General features: G+C 42.2%; 3 protein-coding genes across 4 annotated transcripts in view; 1 reads left to right on the top strand and 2 right to left on the bottom strand.

The window, feature by feature from the left end:
• The window catches only part of npc1l1 (NPC1-like 1), a 23495-nt gene extending 5070 nt beyond the window's left edge, over window positions 1-18425 (bottom strand). Inside the window, exons 1-18 of one of the 2 annotated variants that reach the window (XM_025006136.2) lie at window positions 18313-18425; window positions 8175-8336; window positions 7157-8071; window positions 6744-7037; window positions 6418-6641; window positions 6223-6323; window positions 5930-6102; window positions 5533-5661; window positions 4773-4955; window positions 4565-4679; window positions 4207-4472; window positions 3967-4056; window positions 3695-3885; window positions 1289-1416; window positions 1060-1189; window positions 922-977; window positions 691-841; window positions 339-570 (exon numbers count right to left, since the gene is read on the bottom strand). In XM_025006136.2, coding sequence (XP_024861904.1) covers window positions 339-570; window positions 691-841; window positions 922-977; window positions 1060-1189; window positions 1289-1416; window positions 3695-3885; window positions 3967-4056; window positions 4207-4472; window positions 4565-4679; window positions 4773-4955; window positions 5533-5661; window positions 5930-6102; window positions 6223-6323; window positions 6418-6641; window positions 6744-7037; window positions 7157-8062 — 3369 coding nt within the window. In that variant the 5' untranslated portion in view covers window positions 8063-8071; window positions 8175-8336; window positions 18313-18425. Of the gene's footprint in view, window positions 1-338; window positions 571-690; window positions 842-921; window positions 978-1059; window positions 1190-1288; window positions 1417-3694; window positions 3886-3966; window positions 4057-4206; window positions 4473-4564; window positions 4680-4772; window positions 4956-5532; window positions 5662-5929; window positions 6103-6222; window positions 6324-6417; window positions 6642-6743; window positions 7038-7156; window positions 8072-8174; window positions 8337-10417; window positions 10647-18312 lie in introns of those variants that run through there. The other variant, XM_017417368.3, reaches the window with a different exon arrangement.
• On the bottom strand, window positions 14645-16427 carry nono (non-POU domain containing, octamer-binding). The gene has a single exon (XM_017417238.3). It carries the CDS (start codon window positions 16289-16291, stop codon window positions 14972-14974), a length of 1320 nt encoding a protein of 439 aa, XP_017272727.1. The 5' UTR covers window positions 16292-16427; the 3' UTR covers window positions 14645-14971.
• pold2 (polymerase (DNA directed), delta 2, regulatory subunit) overlaps window positions 18074-20719 on the top strand; it is a 3280-nt gene continuing 634 nt past the window's right edge. Inside the window, exons 1-10 of the mRNA XM_017417237.3 lie at window positions 18074-18227; window positions 18347-18579; window positions 18659-18780; window positions 18864-18987; window positions 19068-19182; window positions 19250-19448; window positions 19543-19623; window positions 20097-20254; window positions 20331-20458; window positions 20554-20655. Coding sequence (XP_017272726.1) covers window positions 18354-18579; window positions 18659-18780; window positions 18864-18987; window positions 19068-19182; window positions 19250-19448; window positions 19543-19623; window positions 20097-20254; window positions 20331-20458; window positions 20554-20655 — 1255 coding nt within the window. The 5' untranslated portion in view covers window positions 18074-18227; window positions 18347-18353. The remainder of the gene's footprint in view (window positions 18228-18346; window positions 18580-18658; window positions 18781-18863; window positions 18988-19067; window positions 19183-19249; window positions 19449-19542; window positions 19624-20096; window positions 20255-20330; window positions 20459-20553; window positions 20656-20719) is intronic.

The following is a 20719-nucleotide window of genomic DNA, read 5'->3' on the forward strand; positions in this document are numbered from 1 at the left end:
AACGCCTTGGGATTCCCCCGGAGGAGCTGGCCCAAGTGGCTGGGGAGAGGGAAGTCTGGGTCTCCCTGCTTAGGCTGCTGCCCCCGCGACCCGACCCCGGATAAGCGGAAGAGAATGGATGGATGGATGGATGGATAATTTTAAGATTTGTGCCCTGAAGTCGGTTTATGACCCATAAGTGCAGAAACAATCGCCAACATTTTGTGCTGTTTTTCAGAAAAGTTTATAAATTTTTGTCACTGTTTACTCAGACACTGGTGTTTTGCAATTCCTATTAATAAAAGAAAAAAAAAAAACTTTCAGTACCCCTGACATCCCCATTAGAGACATTTTCTTACCGTGACCAGATTGATCAGGGCCACCGCGTTGTAATCAATGCTCCACAACGTCATGACGCCGACGGTGTCCACGGTGATCATGATGATGGTGAGCAGGTTCAGGAGGCCGGAGCGCAGGTCCAAACCCAACAGCAGGCAGCAAACCACGAAGGTTGGCAGCAGACACAGAGAGATGTTGAAGAGTCCCTCTGGCACGATAGTCAGGTACTGCTCATAAAACACATTAGTGACCCTGGAAGAAGCAGAGAATGATCAGAGGCGGCTTGAACGTCATGGCTAATTTCATATGAAGATTTCTTTTAGGAAAGCGGGGCAGTTTGCAGACTTTTAGAAGTTAAACAAAAATACATACGTGTAAGGAAACACTTCAAAGTCCGGTGAGGTTCCTGGAACTTTCCTCATGCTTTTGGTGATTTCTTTGGCCAGCTCTCTGGTTCTCAGCAGAGCGGCAGTGAACTCCTGAGAGTTAGTCAGAGTTGTGTGGTACGCCATGAACCGAGAGGCTACAACGGGAGAAAAGACTTACTAGCACCAGTCCTGCATTAATAAACAGAACACCTCTGAAATAACCAAGATAACGTGCCTATTATTTCTCCTCGTTCATCTGTCACCACTGATGTGTCATAGGCTCCTAGACCGCTGTAACGAGACCAGAAAGAGTGAGATTGTTGTTCGCCTGATGTGACGTTCCTGTCTGCGTGTGCGCGGCTGCATTACACACCCCTTGGAGCACTGCAGGTCAGGCCTGTTACCCAGGAAGTCGGGCAAGAAGCGGTTGAATTGGTCCACAGTGGGCCTGACGACACCATTTGGAGGAGATACCATACACTTGCGTCCACAGAGAAAACCAGCTATTGTGACACGTGGGCAGAAAACGGTGTTACTTAAATGAACACAATGCCTTGTGTACAAAAAAAACAAAACAAAATACAGCTAAGAACGTTTCTCACATATGTTTGCCGGGCAGAACTGTCCAGCATTTGGACCGAGGGTGTAGAGGCGACAACATTTGGATCCAGGGTTTAACCAGTCAATGAAATCATCCACCCATGAGTTAGCAGGAATAGCCAAATAGGATCTGCAGATAACATCATCCATCAGTTAAAGGAGGACAGACTGTAAATATCAACACAATTAATGTTCTTCTCATTGTCCCAAAATCCCAGAAGGTCCAGGTCTTCTTTTCCTCCTCTCTCGTAGCTCCGTGTTTAACATCCTTTGTCTAATACATTCACTATCCTTCCCCTGCACATGTCCAAAAACAAACTAACACAATATAAGAAAATTAAAAGATGCAATAAGCTGGATGCATAGGTGTGCACACCCTTAAATACTTTGTTAAACCACTTTCTGATTTAATTACAGCCTTCAGTCTGCTTGGGAAGGAGTGTATCAGCAGACCTTGGTCATATTTGTCCACTCTTCCTTGCAAAAGAGCTCAAAATCTGTCAGATTGTGAGTGCATCTCCACATCAGGTCACCACATGAATTTTTTAAATCAAATTTAGGTCTAGACTCTGTCTGGGACATTGCAAAACCTTTATTTTTTTTGTTTTTGGCTATTGCCCTTTTGAAAAAAAAAAAAAATTCTCTTCATCTTCAGCTTTTTACCTGAACATTTTAAGCCACAATAAACAGGTATTAATAGCTACTCATAATTCCAGTTCCAGCTGAAGAAAATCAAGCCCACATTATGATGCTGCCCCCACCATGTTTCACTGTGAAGCTGAAAACACAGGTTTCACTGTGGTGTTCTTTTGGTGATTCATAGTCTTGTTCCTGCAGACACCATTTCCCACAGGCTTCTGGGACCTATAGCAAGCTTTAGCTGGACCTGGATCTTTTTCTTTCCCTTCCCCATAATCCAGACACATGAAGGACAGAGGAGAATGTTGTCACATGTAAAACACAACTTTCTTTCGTAACTGATTGATTAAATGCCAGTGAAATCCTGCTAAACTTTATTTCAGGTTGATCAGAGTCACTTTAACTGGTGCCAGGTGAGTTCCCAAGAGCAAGGAAGGCTGAAATTAAATTGAAAGGCGTTTCAACAACTTATTAGTTTAAGGGTGTGCACACGTATGCAGCCATATTAATGCATGTTTTTAAAAATATTTCCCTCCATGTTTCCAATGGAGTTGTACAGGATATATTTATATATATTTAACAGTAAAGATGGAACAACTTTTGAAATAATTTATTGTTCTCATTTCTTTTACACCTGAAAAACCTGGTATTCTAACAGGGGTGTGTAGACTTTTTATATCCTCTGTCGTCATGACAACCCTGTTTATTGTGGTCACTCCCAGTGTAACGCCATAAACAAAATGGTCCAGCTTTATTCGCTTTGAACACACTGACAGTACTGGAATGGTATTCAAATGTAGATTTTTTTTTTTTGAGTTTTGTTACATGTGATCATACTGTATGTGCTAAGAACACCTGAATATAATTGAAATTCTGAGTACAACTCGACTCAGAGTACACTGTACTAATACACATGAAGCTACAACCAACAACACGTTAGCTTAGACTGATAAAAAAGGAAACGTAAAATCAAAGGTCACAAAAACCGCCTACCGTGAGCTTTCAAGAGAAATAATCAATGTGTTTGAGCTCGTCAGCTGAATATAAGCAAAAGGTAAGAAGCTGTGGTGAAAAAAGCATTTATGTCCCTATTCTAACTCTTCACTTGCTCTTTCTTCGTACTTAGCTTTATTGAAATATTTTTAATTACTCATTTAAAAAATGAAAGATAAGAAGTTAGGAGCATTCAATGTCTGTCAGGCTGGCATTCCCCCTTTCTGCCAGTAAATGAGTCCTGGTGCCAGCCACAAATTACCTCCATAATTTCTAATTTGTCTCCAGAAAAATGAAACATGTTGTTTGTTATGCTCATCAATAATATTGAGACATGTATTCTTGGTGACAGGGTTTTAAGATGTCTCACAGTGAGCACCTCGGCTGTCAGCGTTGTGCTCAAACACACTGCATGTGTCTGGAAGAAAACTACATAAACAATGCTTTTTAGGGAGCAGGAATGCTCCCAGTACACATATTTGAATATGTAAACAGGGTATTTGGGAGGTTTGTTCTCTCTGCTTGGAACAATCAGATAGAGGCACAAATTATCTGTTCAGTGGCTTTCACCCAGCTGAGTTTGTTATTAACTTATCTGATTGGCTTGGATGCCAGAGGTTACAACTACAAGATCATCAGGTTCAAGGCTTTGTCAGGCAGAAATTATAGCAAAGAGAAGAACACAAGCGGAGAGAAAAAAGGAAATGGCTGACACAAAAATTTGGTCTGTTTCTTATTGTGGCGATTTAAAAAAGAATAAGAATCTGTTGTCTCACCGGTCTGGGTAGTCTGTGGCATAACGGATCTTCTGGGTCATTGAGAACTGATCACAGCCGACGCTGGAACAGACCGCGTTCATGCCCTCCACTTGGGTGAAGTCAAATCCCCTCTTTGTTACAAAATAAACGGGAACACCCACTTCAAAGTATTTGTACAGGTACTGAAAATAGTCCAGCATGTAAGATCCCTGCAGCGAAACAGAACAGCCTTTGTGAGGTTGAGCCGAAAACGTTGTTCATTAGTCGGGAATAAAGCAGCTCTTACGGACCTGTGGCATGGCCAGCTCCTGATCTAGACCAACTTTCACATTCAGCATGAGGAATATGGACGCGCAGAACATGAAGATGAAAACCAACATCTGAAGAGAACACAAAGACGGATGTGTTGAACAAATATCAAGTTAAAGCATCTCTCATCACAAGCCAGGTTAGCAAGTGTAAGTTCATTTCTCTAGATTTGAGTTTACTGAAATTATCATTAAAAGGAACAACTGAGTGAGTTGTCTTACCACTATGACCCGGGTGTATCTGTGCAGCAGGACGGGGGCATAGTATTTCCTCATGAAAGGCAGTAAAAAGCCCTCGTTTGGCTTGTTGGGACGTTGCGTTGATACAGAAACACAACACAGTAGTTCACAGCGGTTGCTATCTTGGCGCCGAGCATCCAGAGACAGAAGTGCCACAAAGGCAGTCATCTGGAGGACAAAATCCATGAGCACAGCCAAAGCAGCATACAGTGCAAAGGACTTCACTGCTGGCATGGTTGACAGGGCCCCTGGTAGAGCAAAACAGAAACTAGGTCAGAGATTTGTCAGCCATTAGATGTCTCTCAACCTTTGTTTTGTTTACAGTGTTGAATGTTCCCACCTAAAAAGAAGCAGACAGACTCAGAGAGGCTGCACAGGAGCATGCTGGGAGCAACCTGTCCAAGCACACGACCAATCTGCTCCTCTCTCGTCTCTCCAGACCTCCGTGCGTCCCTCTGCAAGAACACAAGGCAGCATTGATAAACAAATTAAAAAAAAAAGATCTAAATCATAAACAATCTGCAACACTTGATTCATTGTGCGTTCACCTGGTACTCCAGAACAAAGATAAAGATGTTGTCAGCCCCAACAGCGAGCACCAAGAAGGGCACGACCTGCAGGATGACCAGCGAGGACGGGATACCGATCCACGAGTAGAAACCCATAGAGGCCAGGACAGAACAGCCGACCACCAAGATCCCACCCAAACCCACCAAAAACTTGGAGTCCACCTGAAGGACAGAGATAAGAATATAGATATACATTCAGCTCTGTAACTATTGTTCCCTATATCTTCTACAGTATTAACTTTTCTACATTATAAAACTTGGATGGATAATGAACTCACTGTACATGTTCACTGTCAAGATAAGAAGCGTACATCTGACATAAGCATGCTGTGGTAGCTTCTGCTTATCACTGTACGTGATAAGCATGGTTTCATCAATTCTTTGGTCTTGATAAAGGCCCGTTTCATTGAGGACACATGCTGTGCACGTCTGCTTTTATAGTAAAACAAAGTAATGCGGCAACAGCTTAATAGGTCTAAGTTTCTACACGGGAAAGAGGCTGATCAGACGGCACTTTGTTTTGTAGAAATTAGTTTCCGATTGGGATGCACAATATTGCCTTTTTGCTGATATTCGATATGCTGATATTTTCCAACGAATTTTACCCAAACGCCAGTCTGCAGTTTAGTCAAATTTAGATATTGGAGATAATATTTGTTGACCACTCTGGACTAAAGTGGTAGACTGACCAGCCTTTACTGAGTAAAGAAGTTGTGTGATGGGAAGTTGAAAGCCTTACCAGTATGCGTTTCCATGAGTTGTACTCCCCCAGCGCCACAGCAATATAAACAAAGATTACGGCGTAGCTGATCATAAAGATGGGGATATCTTCTGCTGTCGTTCGATTGATTTCATCCTCTAGGGACCGCTGCAGGCAGGGAGAAACCAATCAAAGAGGTCAGAGAAAAATGAGAAAACTCAATGCTCCCCTTAAAAAACCTGTGGTAATAGATTTCTTTTAATTTATTTGAAGCAAAGTCATAACTCCTTTTTTTAAAAGATCACAGGCAGGAGAAGAAGAGATGAAAAAGGTCAATGATGACACAAAACCCAACTTCAATTTCCAGACTCACAAAACGTTCATGTGACCAGTGCCTTCAATAAACTACTTGTCAGAAGAAATAATCTTACTGTACCTCTGCCATGTATGCAAAGGTAAAGTTTGCAGCTGGATTTCTCTGGTATTCCTGGACAATCTTGAGAAACTCCTTCTCCCACTGCAAAGCCACTTTGAACTTGGGGTCGTCACGAAGGTAGTTGTTCAGGGAGAAGGTCATGATGAAAGCTTCGGAGTTGGTGTATTCCTCGTCTAGAAGAAGCGTGACGCACACAGCTTAAGTTAGTTAAAAATGTGTTCTCTCTGTGTGTGTGTGTGTGTGTGTTGGGCAAATTTTAATGAATAACTGTAAAGGTGTTAAATGCCACTCACTCTCATAGCCTCCCACAGCCAGAAAGGAGAAGACTGGAGCTCCGTAATCAGCCATGCAGCTCATTCCTAAATCAGTGATGTCTTTGAAGGACAGTGGAGAGCTTGAGGAAAGGCAGAAGAAGGGGAAGGTTGTGCCTTTAAATGGTAGGTTCATGGACAACTCATAAAATGCTGTTCTTTTAAGTAGATCCTTACTTGAGACAGTAGATGAGGTGGTCTCTCCAGTCTACCTCTTTGGTCACTCCCAGCTCAGTCATGTTCACTTTTGCGTTAATGTTGTCCAGGCTGTTCTGGAAGTACTGTGGCAGGCTGTTGACAGCACAGTCAGTCAGGGAAGGGTTGGAGGGATTCAGAGGTGCGTAACACACATCCTTCAGGCTCGCTGTGCGGTTCAGATCCTTTGACCAGAACTCAATTTTCTACAAAATGGCAAAATAAACACAAGAATAAATCAAAATAACACACTGCTTTTTTTTCTTTTTTTTTTAACAAAGAGTCCATTTCGATCATATGGTCTTTACCTGTATTTTTGTCTGGAGCTCCAGCAGCTCAATGATGAGGTCTTTAGATACGAGCCCGCTGAAGTTCTGCTTCCCGAACAGCAAAGAGTCGTAAATGTGACCTTTTCTCTGTGGTGCTGTCAGGATCAGCTGGTTTGTCCGAAAGAAGGGGGTGAAGTGGGCGTCGTGGAAGTCTTTTTCCTGGCGGGCCCTGCTGTTGGGAGCAGACCAGAGCTCGACCGGATCAGTAGTGAGCTCGATGGACTTGAGGCCGGCAGAGAAAACAGCCACAACAATAGCCGTGACCAAGAGAACCTTGAATGAAGATTAAACAGTGTTCAGAACTAAGAAATGCTTTCTGAGAATGTTTTTTCTAGCAATAACAAGCGGAGCTTTGTTGGAGCAGTTTCACAGATTCTTGTGAACATGCTTACCGTGAGGGGGTAGGAGGCCATGAAGGTTCCCCAACGCTGGAACTGCAAACTCATGAAGGCTTGGGCAGCCAAGCTGTTCCTGTCGGCACAGGTCACCTCTGATGCTTTAATGATCCGCTGAGTCACTTCATTACTGTTCTGGTCTTTGATTTTACCTTTCCCCTTTCCTTTCTCCTCGTCTTTTCCATTGTTAGAATTCATCAAACAAGAGACAATAAGGTAGAGCCCGAAAGCTAAAATCAGGAGGCAGAGTAAGATAATAGAAATCGCAAGGAATCCATTGGTCCCAAACAACGTGAAGGGTCCCGGGGGCAGGGGAAGAGGGGGCACACTCGGGCACGACTCTTGGCAGTCCTGGCAGGAGCAGACCTGACCACCTGTTGTTGTTGTCTCGTTGCACTTCAGAGCTCGCCCGTTGTAAGGAATCACGCCTTCCGGCAGCCCTGCAGTGTCGTCTTCCTTTATCAGTCGAAAGTCAATGTCCAGTGGAGCCAGGCCATTACTGGAGTCCCCCTGGAAGTCGTACCAGCGCTGAGCGGTGCAAAGCTTGGCACCGTACCGGCCACACATGGTGGAGATGGCGAAGCCTCCCGTGGCTGGAATTCTGACGTTCTTACAGGACTGGAAGGCAGCATCTGCGAAGGTGGCGCTGATGATTGACTGATAGGCCACCACCGCCTCCTTCGTCTGGTTAGTGATGTTAGTGACGTTCATGACCTTTGTGACCCTTACCGACAACGTCTGGTTGGGGCTGCAGGTGTTGATGCAGTGCAGATGGGCAAAGTTCTCAACGCAGGAAGGACAGCGGACCAGCAAAGCTTTGGACAGCGTCAGGCTCGTCTCCAAAGATGAGAGCTGTTTCAGAGAGCAGCAGGCAAACGTGTTGGTCTCGCCACGGTCCAACATGGGACACACCTGCGGCAAGAATGAATTGTTTTTTTTCTAAAGAATACCCGATTATTTAAACAAGCTCATGAACAAAGATTAACACTCATCGTCTTCAATTATATAAACAAACCTGCTTGAACCTCCTGTAGTGCTCCCCGGTGAGGTGTCGGGCGGGGCTGGGATCGAGACATGGGACAATAGGAGGAATGAGGCTCCCGCCTACGGTGGGGTTACGGCCACACTCTTCATAGAAAGCACAGAATCCCGGCTCATTGGTGGCCTCCGAAAGCACCTGTGGAGAAGACAGAGCTGTCACCTGTCTGTCATCCATCCATCCATCCACTACAGGAAACAGGCTTGAATATTTTCTGATTGTTTCGATTACTGTCTATAATCCACAATCTTTAAGACATTGAAGAAATAACAGCATTTCGGGTTGACTTTTGCACTGTGCCATGCCATCTCTGCTACTCAACACCTGTTTGCAGGTATTATAAAAAGGGGAGGGGCAGGTTTGCTCCATTTGTTCAGCAGGAATGTGACTGTTCATAATTTTGTACCAAACAGGTCCAGTGCGTGTAAACAGATCAAGAATACGTTAATCACAGAAGACTACCACTCTCATGTAGAAAAGGGCACACTTTTTAATTTATTTTTTTTTTGCTTTTAGTTAATTGCCACGACATAAAAAGAGTAGAGGAAGATGCTGCCTGAAGCACCAAAAACAAAGCAAGAATAGCTTGTTCAGATGACACAGTTTGCTTCAATTCAGCTCAAGGTTTGAGTTCCCGGTTTGGGAAGAGAAATGGCTGACTATATGGAAAGCCGAAAGAGTCATAATTCCTGTGCTTTGGAATCTTTGGTGTTTGCTTTCATTTTTTGTACTACAGAAAAAAAAGAGAGATACCTTTAGGAGTTTATCAAACCTTTTGTTTGAACCATGGCCTGTCGGACACAGTTTACAGTTTAAATTGGAAGAATAACATAATATTGTTTCGTGCTCATTAAAACCTTCTTCTGCTTTAGTAAATACAGAGGAAAAAGATGCAATGAACCATTAAATGCATGTTTCTAATGATAAATATTTAAAGTGTGTTTACAGATCCCTATGTTAGATATAACTGACGTTGTTAAAAGCAAGAGATTTGTCATATAAAATTATAAAGTTTATTCTTTTAAAGCCTGCCCTAAATTCCAACCTTTCAACTTTGTAGCCATTTTTGTATTTTTTATTGTCTATTTAATTCAGGTCAGTGAAAGAAACTAACAGTTATGTAAAAATGCTGCTTCAGTAAAAAGATCTAAATGTTCCTTTTAAAAAAAACAACATGTAAACTTAATTTAGATTCTTGGAATATATTTACAGAATATACACTTGTATTGTAGTACTACTGTAGTACTGTAGTAATTTTCTAATTCTGTTTTTTGTTCGTTAGCAGATGATTTAGGAGGGAAACTTTGCAGTTTTTATTCAATTAAAGTGAATCTCAAACTTTAATCTATCATAGCCGTACTTTAGATAATGACTTTTAAAATATAATGATTCATTTAAAAGTTATAAATCTGAAACACTATACAGTAAATTAAGCCGTCTGACAGAATGAGATCATAACTGAAATACCAAGAGTTTACAATTTTATGTACAATAAACACTTTAGGGACATTTTGTTGTTAATATCCACACCCTTTTACTTTAATAAAGCCTGAAAAAAGGGTTTTTTACAAAAATAAAAGTTTAAGAGTTTAAGTTTAATAAGAGTTTTTCTTCCTTTTTACTGATTGCTCTGATTTTTTTTTTGTTTGTTTGTTTGTTTGTTTTCTGTCTGAACACATCAGAGCCAAAACCAGAAGCAGAACATAAAATCCCAAACTCGGCAGCCGCACCCTTTATTGACTTCCACTGAAAACACGGAGGATATTTGCTGCGAGGAGTCATTTCCAAGTGTCTGATAAGACTGGTGGTGCCACCGTAAACACTTCGCTAAGAACTAGAATGACTTTTTTTAAATTTATAACTATGGTTATAAGGATAATAATATTGCACATGAATTTCAGAAGTGATTTTGTTATACGGTCATGCCAGAGTCAAGTCAATTTTATTTAAAAGCACATTTAAACACTCACAGGGGAACATATGAAAGAACAAATGTAAAACCAAACAAATCAACCCTAACAAAGGATTAATCATGAACACAATAATGTAGACCCACATTTCTGGGATTCCTCACTATCAGTTCTGGTCATAGATCACATTTATGTAAATATCTTTAGAGGAGAAAGTATTTTTTTTTAATATGAGATTAGGACAGCAGATGATCAACATACTGTTGACTGATGTCCCAGGCGGGGAACAAAATCTGCAAAGTTACTCACCACACATGCCAGAAAAGTGATCAGAGCTGCAACACGGACCATGATTCCTGAGAGTGTTTGGAAACCAGAAGAGTCAGAGTCTTCGCTTCTAACTTAACGGCGGGTTCAGCGATCACTGCTGTCCTTCTGGGAGACACATTAGGCAGGAACTGTGAGAGGACTCTCTGCGGGCGTCCAAGTTCGTCCTCTTTCCCCTGTCGTCTGTCCAACAACTGGGAGGGTTGGGAATTAAAAAAAAAACAAAAAAAAACATTTTGGTGTGTCCAACATCGTCACACCTGTGATGTCACACTTGTCTTATCTGGTGTGATGTGGCGGCCGACCAATGGCAGCAGCGGAGGATCAATTTCTCTTTTAGATCATTAACGTGGGAGCTCCTCTGATAGGGTTGCCGAGGGTGATTCAAAGCAGCTCGGTGAAACTATTTGGGGAGATCCAAAAGAAGCAGCCGCTCCCTGTTCTTCTCTGAGACGTACGAGTTCATAAGCATGTCCTTCTCCAACTTCTGTTGATGACAGGCAAACCTAAAGATGGTGGATAATGTGTATCAGATCGACAGAGAGTAGGTTTTTAATCGCCCGCCACCAAAGGCGAAGTGGTGATGATGTTTCATGTGTCTGTGTGTACGTCTGACTGTTGTGTTAGCAAAACATCTCATCAACTGCTGGACAGATTTTAAAGAAGCTTTCAGAAAGTAAAAAAATTGACGTACATCCATAACTGATTGAATTTTAGAGACAATCCAATTCAGGATGGCTGCCACAGCCGCCTGAACTTAGAAAACATAAGGATGACTATAATTCAGTCAGTTTTACAGATATTTAGCTTAAATTTGGTGTGGTGGTAGCTGAGAGTCATTCACAACTCATACTCCAAGCTTGAAACACCACAAGACATCTTTGCTTAAAACTTTGGCGTTACCTGTTGGAGTCGACCCTTTTTGTCTGTTAGCACAATATGAACCACCAGCTGGATTTTAATGAAACTCTCAGAAGGTAACCACTGGTTGTATGTCTACAACTGACTCAATACAATTCAAGATGGCTGCCATGGCTATCAACATTAGCCAACACAAAAATTGCTATAACGCAATCAAATTTACAGACAGTGATCTCAAATTTGGCGTGGTAGTAGCTGAGACCCATCCCCAACATATACTTTGAGCGCTAACGCATCTAGAGATTTCACAATGTCCCGTGAAATCCCGCAGCTTGAACACCATCATAGGATGATCTTAGCCTAAAACGCTGTTGTGAAAAGTGGCGGGCAATGCCCAGTCCTTCAGGGAACGCTAGGCCTTTAATTGTTTATTGTTGCCAGGGGATTGTGTTTGTTAAATGTCCAAAACACAGCGCTGAACATGACCTTTAGACCATCATTTAGACAGCGGTTCTGGTGCAGCAAGTTAGTGAATGACTTCCCTCAAACACACTGAGCCACTTTCTAACAGCCTTTTCTTTGCACCTGATAGCTGACGGCTGATAGTGGGAGGTCGGCTTCGCAAGGAGACGCCACAATAAATCACTTCCTGGATCATATTCCTCCATTTAGGGGCAACTTGGTAATTAATGCTGTTATCACGAGCCAAGGTCATGGCCAAGATAAAGCTGACGGTCCAGGTTATACCACAGGATCATCAGGGCCAAGGTGCATCAACGAGTTGAAATTTGTGATAAACAGAGATGGTGACAAAGTCAAGAAGATTTGGGACAGATACGCTGATGTTCTTTGTTTTATCGTGGGCTGATAAAGGTGCGCTAACGTACAGAAATTAGACTTCAAATGGCTGCAGACAGAAAAAAAACATGTTCAGGTTTTGCAGGATTGAACTTTTTTGCCATTTATCCACAAGTCATTTTGTGTCTTTCGCTAATAGGAAAGGAGTAACTTAAAGTAGTTGTAATAATCAGAAAAAATAGTCTATTTTGTTGTTTTTATCCTTAAGATTGGTTTGGTTTTACTGATTGTGCCATTGCTTGTTTCATCATGAGAGACTCCATCCAGTTAAAAGGAACTCGCCTCTGTGTTAAACTGTTTTTTTGTTGTTTTTGTTTTTTGGCAACTGTAAAAACTCAAGAATCTTATAAACACTAATGGGGATTTTTGCATGTTTCAAAAGGTTCCCAGAGGGGTTAATTATTTTGCATCAGAATTATATAAACAAGCCTTTTTCAACTGTTACAGTTTTACTATAGAGAATAATCACCTTAATAACACATATTTACAGCATGAAAACTGGCTTTGATTCTGTGATATATCATAAGAATTTCATGAGAGGTTAAAAAGCTACTGTTATAGAAATAATTGTAACATAATGCAAACAGAAAAGGGGGAAAAACAACTTTTGTAAAAAAAAAATATAAAATTAATGAATTAGTTTGAAACTAAAGTTTGAACTTTGATCTGATTATTTCTCTCCGACAGAGTTTATAAGAAAGTCAATTTCTGTCCAAAATAAGGTTTGCCTAAAGTGTCAAAAGTTTCATGTGTGCAGCAGTTTACAATACTTTAATGATTGATAATAACATGTGCATGAATATGAATATATCAGTTAAATCTGAAGAAAATGTGTATGATTCGTTAAAGTTTGGAGTGTAAAAAAGGCTTTTTGAACCAGTTTTCTGGAATCATTAAAATGTTGAATATTTTTGTTTCCTTCCCAGTCCATCTTTTCAAATTAAATTAAATAAATCCAAACAGAATAGCTTGTTTAGTTCAGTTTTTTTTTTAATCTGTCCTATTATCACCTAAACTGTGGTATTGTTATGTTTAACCAGAGTATCTTTCATAGTGGATAATATATCAAAGCAGGAGTTTTTATGACATCATCTGCAAGTGTTTTAACATCCTTTAAGTCTCTGTTATTTTAATGTTCTCTCTTTGTATTCTGTTTTGTTGTAAAGCACTTTGTGACTTTTATCTGGGGGAAAATGTGCTAAAAATAAGCTTCACCTGAGCGCACCACGTGATAACTTATTATACAGAAAGGTTCTGACTTCGAATGTTCTTTTCTGAAATCACCAAGCGTGCTGTGGGATTACTGCTGCGAGACTAAATTAGATGAAAAGGCACGTTTTTATTTAAACTATTTTTATATTTTAATTAAAACTGACTCTAATGAAAATATTAACACGGAATGACACCTAGTATTTATTCACCGAGCGTCAGGTTGCAAGACGACATTACAGATTATTTGATTTGGTTCCTTGGTGAAAAGCCTTCTTTGTCATTGTCCCGTTATGTTATGACTCCTTGGTATCGAGACAAAAACATCTGCTTCGTGAAGTCATGTTTTATTTTGTAAAATAGCGTAAAATATGACTGCTGCTGTAATTATCTTTTATAATAATAAACTCATAAAAAAAACTTGAATCTATCTTTTCCAGGAGTTTTAGCCGAATACAAAAAGTCTAACTTCACAACCAGTGACATTACTGTAAATCTTTAAGTGTGATTTAAACATAACCAGTTTAAATACTTCACTAATGCTTTTAGATTGATTTATTTTTTGTGCGTCAAAGTGTCAGTTTCTGGTCATAACAGGAGAAGAACCACAGAACGATGGCAGGACAGATATCACGCATGTCGTCCTTCAGGGTTCAAACGTTCACCCGAACCTTTCTGGACCTTACAGATCTCGCGCTCAGATTACGCTTTCCCCTCTTCATTATCTGGTCCTTATCAGGTTTTATTTATGGAGCTCTCATTGCGCTGGCTGGACTGTGGGGCACGCTGACTTCTTGGACTCAGATAAGAAATGATAGGATAGCCTTCGAAAGAGCTTCATTTATCAGCTGAAAACTGTCTGAAACCAAATAAAACTCTTATATGGCAGCTATAGATGTATGTTATATTATCTCCAAGAACTGTCAGGCTTACATCACAGCGGTGGGGAAGAATTGGCGACCAACGTGAGGATTTAGTCTCTTAATGAGATGAAAATATTCGATTCTTAGGAAACGCCGACACTTTTTTGTTGATTTGCAGTGATCCGTTTATAAAAGTGTCTCCAACTTATGTGAAACCGCTGCTGTTTATACTTCTTTTTTTTTTTCCATTTGCACTGATTTCTGTCTGAAATCCCTCAGATTATGTTGCCAGGATCATGCATCACTTCGAAACCAGGATTCGCCACAGTGTAAACGCTCCGACCGGTCACTATTGGAGCGAGTTTCTGTGAGCTGGGAAGCATTAGTCCCTGTGAAACACAATCAGAACTCTGCTCTAAATCAAACACTTCGTTTTGGGGAATCATGAATTTATTCCAAAAAATGTAACATATCCAGGACAAAACCATTTCCTACTCCTATGAACGCAGTACATTGTTTGGAGAAAATTATGTAAAAACCATGGCTCATTTGAAGGGTTTTGACATATTGGTACTAAAAGAGCACAAAAGTACAAATAAAAACAAAACAAAACAAACAAACAAAAAAAGGTACAATAAAAAAAATAATACATGCAGATTTCAAAGTTCAAAGATACCACCCCGCTACCTTAAACTTCAAAGTACAGTGAGTATGAAAAGGGAGCAAAAATAAAGAAAGACATGATTTAAAATCTGCGCTGCTTGTTATAGTCTCCAGAGCCAGGGAGCCCCCGGGGGAAGCCCCCCTGGCCTCCTCCAGGCAAATTGTTGTTTCCGGGCCCTGACATCATGGGAGAACCCTCAGCCGTTATGCCAGCGGTACTAGCAGGACCTGAAGTCCCCCCCAGTGAATTTCTGTTCATGGACATGCCATGGCCACCCATGTGCATCCTCATCTCCTGCTCTCTGTTCTCAGGGAAGCTGCCCCTGAAGCCCTCCTGCTGCCTCTTCATCAGCTCGTCGTTGCGCAGCCTCATCTCCTCCTCCCTCCGCCGGCGCTCCTCCTCCTGCCGGAGCTCGGCCTGCTTCCTCTTCTGCACCTCCTGGCTGTGGAGCTCCTCCAACCGCCGGAGCTCCTCCTGCCGCCTCAGCAGGTCCTGCCTCATCAGCATCACCTGGTGCTCGTGTCTGGCCGCCTCCATCTCTGCCTCCAGCTTCTCCTGAGCATCCTTCATGTTGCGGTCCACCATCTCGTACTGCTGCTTCTCCATCTCCATCAGGGCTTTCCAGCGCATGGCGTACTCGTACTCGAAGGAGCCGGGCTGAGCAAACCGTGGTGGCTGCTCGCGCTCTTTGTGATACTGCTGGTTTTTGTTTATCAGCTTCTCTGGCAGTCCTTCATCTTCATCAAGCTGCTCCATTGGCTCCACTGTGATGGGTCGCGGGAACGCTGTCATAAGGTAGGAACCCTCACTGCACTTATCCAAGGCTTTCCTTGCGGCTGGCTTTGTGGTGAACTCCACTATTCCTTTTCCCGTGGGCCTCCCACGGTCATCCACTATCACCACAGCTCTCTCTATCTGACCGAATATGGCGAAAGCCTCCTCCAGGAGCTCGTTGGACACGAACTCGGGCAAATTCTTCACGGATAAAGCAGCGCCGTGAGTGGCAAACCTCACCCGGATGGGCCTGCCTCTGAACACGAAGTCATCCAGCTCGGCTCTGGCGATCTCTGCGATGATTCTGGTCTCCAGCCGGATGAAGCCGAAGCCTCGTTCCTTGTTAACAAAAATCTCGCTGGCCCTCCCATACTTGGAGAACAGCTTCTCCAGCTCCTCCTCGGTGACTCCGGTCGGCAGGTTCCCTACGAACAGCCTGCTCCGCTGGGTGAACGTTTTCTCCCCGGGTTTCCTAAAGCTCTGCGGGTCCAGGGTTAAGGCCGCGTTGGGGTTGGTCTGCTCGCTGGGCTCCGGCTGCTGCCCATTGCTGTTGGCTCCGTCGCCCTTTAGGTGGTCTCTCGGACGACTGGGTCCGTGGTTCTGTTGAGGACCTCTGTATCCTTGCATCTTTCGTCACGGGATGAAATGTGGGATGAGAAGTCAGTCGCTAAAAGCAGCAAACTCTTAGCAAACGGTTACAAAGAGCTGCGAAAATGGCGACGCTGCGTGCCGCTGCGACGCTATTGTGACCTCATATCTACGCGACAAATCATTTTAAATTTGTGACGTCTTCTCTATGCGACGTTGCCAGGAAAACAAATACTTACGTTACAGTTAAAAAAAAAATAGTATATACGTATACAGTCAACATCAAAAAGGTACCATAACATCTGCATTATGAGTTCACATAATATACTTACATAGTTACAAAAAAAAAGACAAAAAGGGGAAAAAATACAATAAAAATAATAAACCCTTGTACATTGTAGTTTTTGTAGTATTACTGTTGAGTAAAATGTTCCTTTATCGCCTCCTGTTTTTTGGTAAACTTAAACAGTTAAAACATATTTTATGGTACCTCTTTTGTCTATAATTTGTTTGTATAAAGAAAATAGAGTTTTGGGGAAAAAATATTGTGGTATTAATATGCAACGCCAGTTTTTATTAATTTATATTTATAAATTGATCAGCATTTTTTTTGGTAAAACGTTTTGAACTCTGAGGTTAACACACATGTAGAAAGACATATACAGAACTATGTAAAAGCTTTAAACCCCTTCCTATTGCAATTTATAATTTGCTTTCAAGCATCCAGATTTTCTTGTAAATCTTTTAAATTGACCTGGATCAATAGTTTTAAAAGCCTTTTTGAATTTGACCATGGCAGCATACTGGACAATGGTGTACAAGAGCAAACAAAAAAAGTCTAATCCACTGCAGATGAACGGGATCCCAAAGTTATTTTTTAAAGAAAGAAGTAAAAGAAATCCAACAAAAGTATCTCTCACTTGGGAGTTAAACTATTCTTCAGTTAATCATCTAATTTCACCTAATATCTCTTTGAGATCCTGTTTTGAAATGCTAAAAAAATAGGGTTTATCAAGCTGTGCTGTCTTGCATTTATCATTAGATTCAACTGCTCCTAGTTTCCTAAGGTTCAATTTAAAATAAGTCAGCTGTTATGTGAGTTTAGGAGCCTTTTCTGCCTGAACGATTCATAGGTCAGAGTTAAGAGTCTTAAACCAGAAATATTCCGTTGAACATGGTCAGGTACTGGACTGAAAATGAGAGAAAAAGCAGCCAAAGTCCAAAGATAAACTTAAAAAGACCTTCAGAAAGCTTGAACAAATATTACTCTAGGCTATTAGCAAAAGATTATAATAAAGTCTGGCTCCTTGGAAACAAAAGGCAAAAAAGATGAATGATAAATCAAACCATTTACACAGTTGTGTGTATACATAATAGTGAAAGTTAACAATACATAAACATAGTTTTAAATATTCAGCTAATTCAGCTTAGTCAAAATGTTTTCAAATAGTTTTGCTCGATTGTTTTAGTCCTCCTTAGAATGAGAGTGGTAATATACTTTTTATACAAAATACAAAATTGTTTGAATTATATGTAAATGTATGGCTTGATCAGATGTTTTTCTGACTTATTAGAGACATTTTTAAAAAAAAACGTCAGTTAAACTGGTTCTGTTTATGGAGAAACATAAGGTGAGTGAAGAGAAAAGTGCATTAAAATCTTCAATATTTTAAAAATACATAATAATAGGATTATATAAAATAATAATATAAGAAAACTCATAACCTATCAAATGCATTTCTTTATGTATCCGCTTTAAAACATGCGTGTAAGTTTATTTCTACGTCATGTTTTTTTGCAGTGATTTTTTTTGTTAACTCTCGCGAGAACACAGGGTGCTCGTCGAAGTGACGTCACCGAGTATTTTCGCGGGAACTGTTGTCGGTAGCTGTTTCTGGGAGGAAAAATCAGACTATAGAGCTTAAAACCGGACTTAATACATGTAAAACTGTAGCCAGACTTTATTCTATACAAGGTAATGTGGCTACATCTCTTACAGCTATGCTAACTCGTTATGCTAACCATATAGCTGCACGGCGGACATGGTGATCTGTGTTTACCTCTGTTAAGTGCCTCTTTTCTGCTTTCTGTCAGGCCAGTCATGTTCTCCGACCTGAGTGCCCAGAAGGAGGGCTCCTCCGTGCTCTGCCGCCCGGCCTTCGAGGACCAGGGCCCGGTGTTTGAGAGGGAGACCCTGTGCTACAGTCTCTGCTCGGAGCGCTACGGCGTTGGGGAGCGGAGCTTCAGTCGTCAATATGCTCACATTTACGCAGCGCGACTCATGCACATGAGGCCCCTGCTGTCAGAGAGAGCTCAGCAGAAGTGGGGTAGGCACACCAGAGACTCCGAGGCATCTAATTTATGCTTGAGTTACTTTTCTGATGTTTTTCCTTATGTCTACATCAGGGTCAGGTGTGTTGATCAAGAAGCTGTGTGATCTGGAGACAGGACAGGAGTGTTGCATTGTGGGGACTTTGTTCAAGCGTATGGACCTGCAGCCTTCTATCCTCAGAGAGATCAGCGAGGAGGTTGGTGGCCACCGTGCAGACATTTTAACATTAACCTGACTGCTCTTGTGTTTGTGATTCAAAACATTCCCCATCTTCTTTAGCACAACCTCCTGCCCCAGCCTGCACGAGCCAAGTACATTAGTGACGCAGACGAACTGATTCTGGAGGACGAGCTCCAGAGGATAAAACTCGAGGGCAAAATTGACAGAGACAAGTGTGTCACGGGTCAGTGTTATCACAGGACGTCACAGTCAGCTTTGAACGTATGCTCTGACTCAGGTTTCATTTGTTACCTACCATCTCAGGTAGTGTCGTTGCCATATATGGAGCTGAAAAGAACGACGGCAAGTTCACGGTTGAGGACTTTTGCATGGCTGATCTTCCTCCACAGACGCCGAGGCCTGCTCTCGGCTCTGACAGGTGAGCGCGCGCAGTGAAAATCCCAGCCTTTGGCGATGATCGCCTCTTAACGGCTCTGTCTGCTCAGGTTTGTGCTCCTGGCGTCGGGACTCGGTCTCGGCAATAGTCACGCTGACAGCATGCTGGGGCTGCAGCTGCTGGTCGACATGGTAACAGGGCAGCTTGGTGACACCGGGGAGCAGAGTGGGGCAGCGACAATTTCCAGGGTCCTGCTGGCTGGAAACCTGCTAAGCCACAGCACCCAGGACAAGGACGCATCGACAAAGGTGGCAAGACGACAAAAACTTGAGATTAATTTGAACCTCTTAACCTCAGTTTGCTTTAGGCGTTCAATTTCTGTTTGTTTGGGTTTTTTTATAGGCCAAGTACCTCACAAAGAAGACTCAGGCTGGCAGTGTGGAAGCCATTCGTTTGCTTGATGAGCTGCTGCTTCAGCTGGTGGTGAGTCTGCAGCTGTGCATGAATGTGTTTTTTATTGCAGTATGTGTGTCACAATAAACTGACTTTTGATAAATACTGCGACATCCAGAAAGTTAGATATTCAAATTGTCCCAATAATACAGACATAGGAGTTATTTTGTTGCCAGAAACAAGCTCATATTCATCCCATTTTTACTCTGGTTAGAGCTTGAGTCCTGAAGATGCAGCTTTTGAACGTGACCGCTGTTTGAGTCGTAGGCGGAGGCACCAGGTGTCATTGTTGCATTAGGGAGCAGTCGTGGAAACGTAGGAATTGTAGACCTTTAAAGCCTGATAAAATTGTTAAATCTCGATGAAGATATGCAAAGTTAGATGTTCCGTAACGACAAACCACACCTGCTCCAGTAGAGCTGCTCGAGTTAACTCGTACATGTATGCAGTTGAAACAAAAATCATTAATTTCACTGCGTGTTTTCTCCTTCTCTTCGTACAAGGCTTCGGTTCCAGTGGACGTAATGCCAGGGCAGTATGACCCCACCAACTACACCCTCCCTCAGCAGCCCCTTCACAGATGCATGTTTCCCTTGTCCTCGGTGTACCCCACGCTGCAGCTGGCCTCCAATCCATACGAGGCCAACATCGACGGAGTTAGGTAGGCGATCAGGTGCCGGACATTTTTATCCGAAGTGATGTTGTTGACGACGCAGGTTTTGTTTCTCTCCGCAAAGGTTCTTGGGCTCTTCGGGCCAGAACGTCTGTGACATTCAGAGGTACAGCACCATGGACAGTCACCTGGAAATCCTGGAGGAAACGCTTCGGCTCCGACACCTGGCCCCCACAGCGCCTGACACTCTTGGTCGGCTGGTTGCAAATAAGCTCGTGAACAAGGCAGTGTGTGGCTCTAAATGCGGCGTTGGTTCATTTCTGACATTTTTTTTGTTGTTGTTTCAGGTTGCTACCCATTTTATCAAAAAGATCCTTTCATTTTGGAAGAATGTCCCCACGTCTACTTCAGCGGCAGCGCCCCAGCTTTTGACTCCAAGCTCATCAAAGGTCAGTGAGACGGGTGCGAAACAATACACGTTCGAAAACACGGCACCAATAATCACAGCGGTGT

This window comes from Kryptolebias marmoratus, linkage group LG1, assembly GCF_001649575.2.
Source record: "Kryptolebias marmoratus isolate JLee-2015 linkage group LG1, ASM164957v2, whole genome shotgun sequence".
In the NCBI taxonomy this organism is placed as follows: Eukaryota; Metazoa; Chordata; class Actinopteri; order Cyprinodontiformes; family Rivulidae; genus Kryptolebias; species Kryptolebias marmoratus.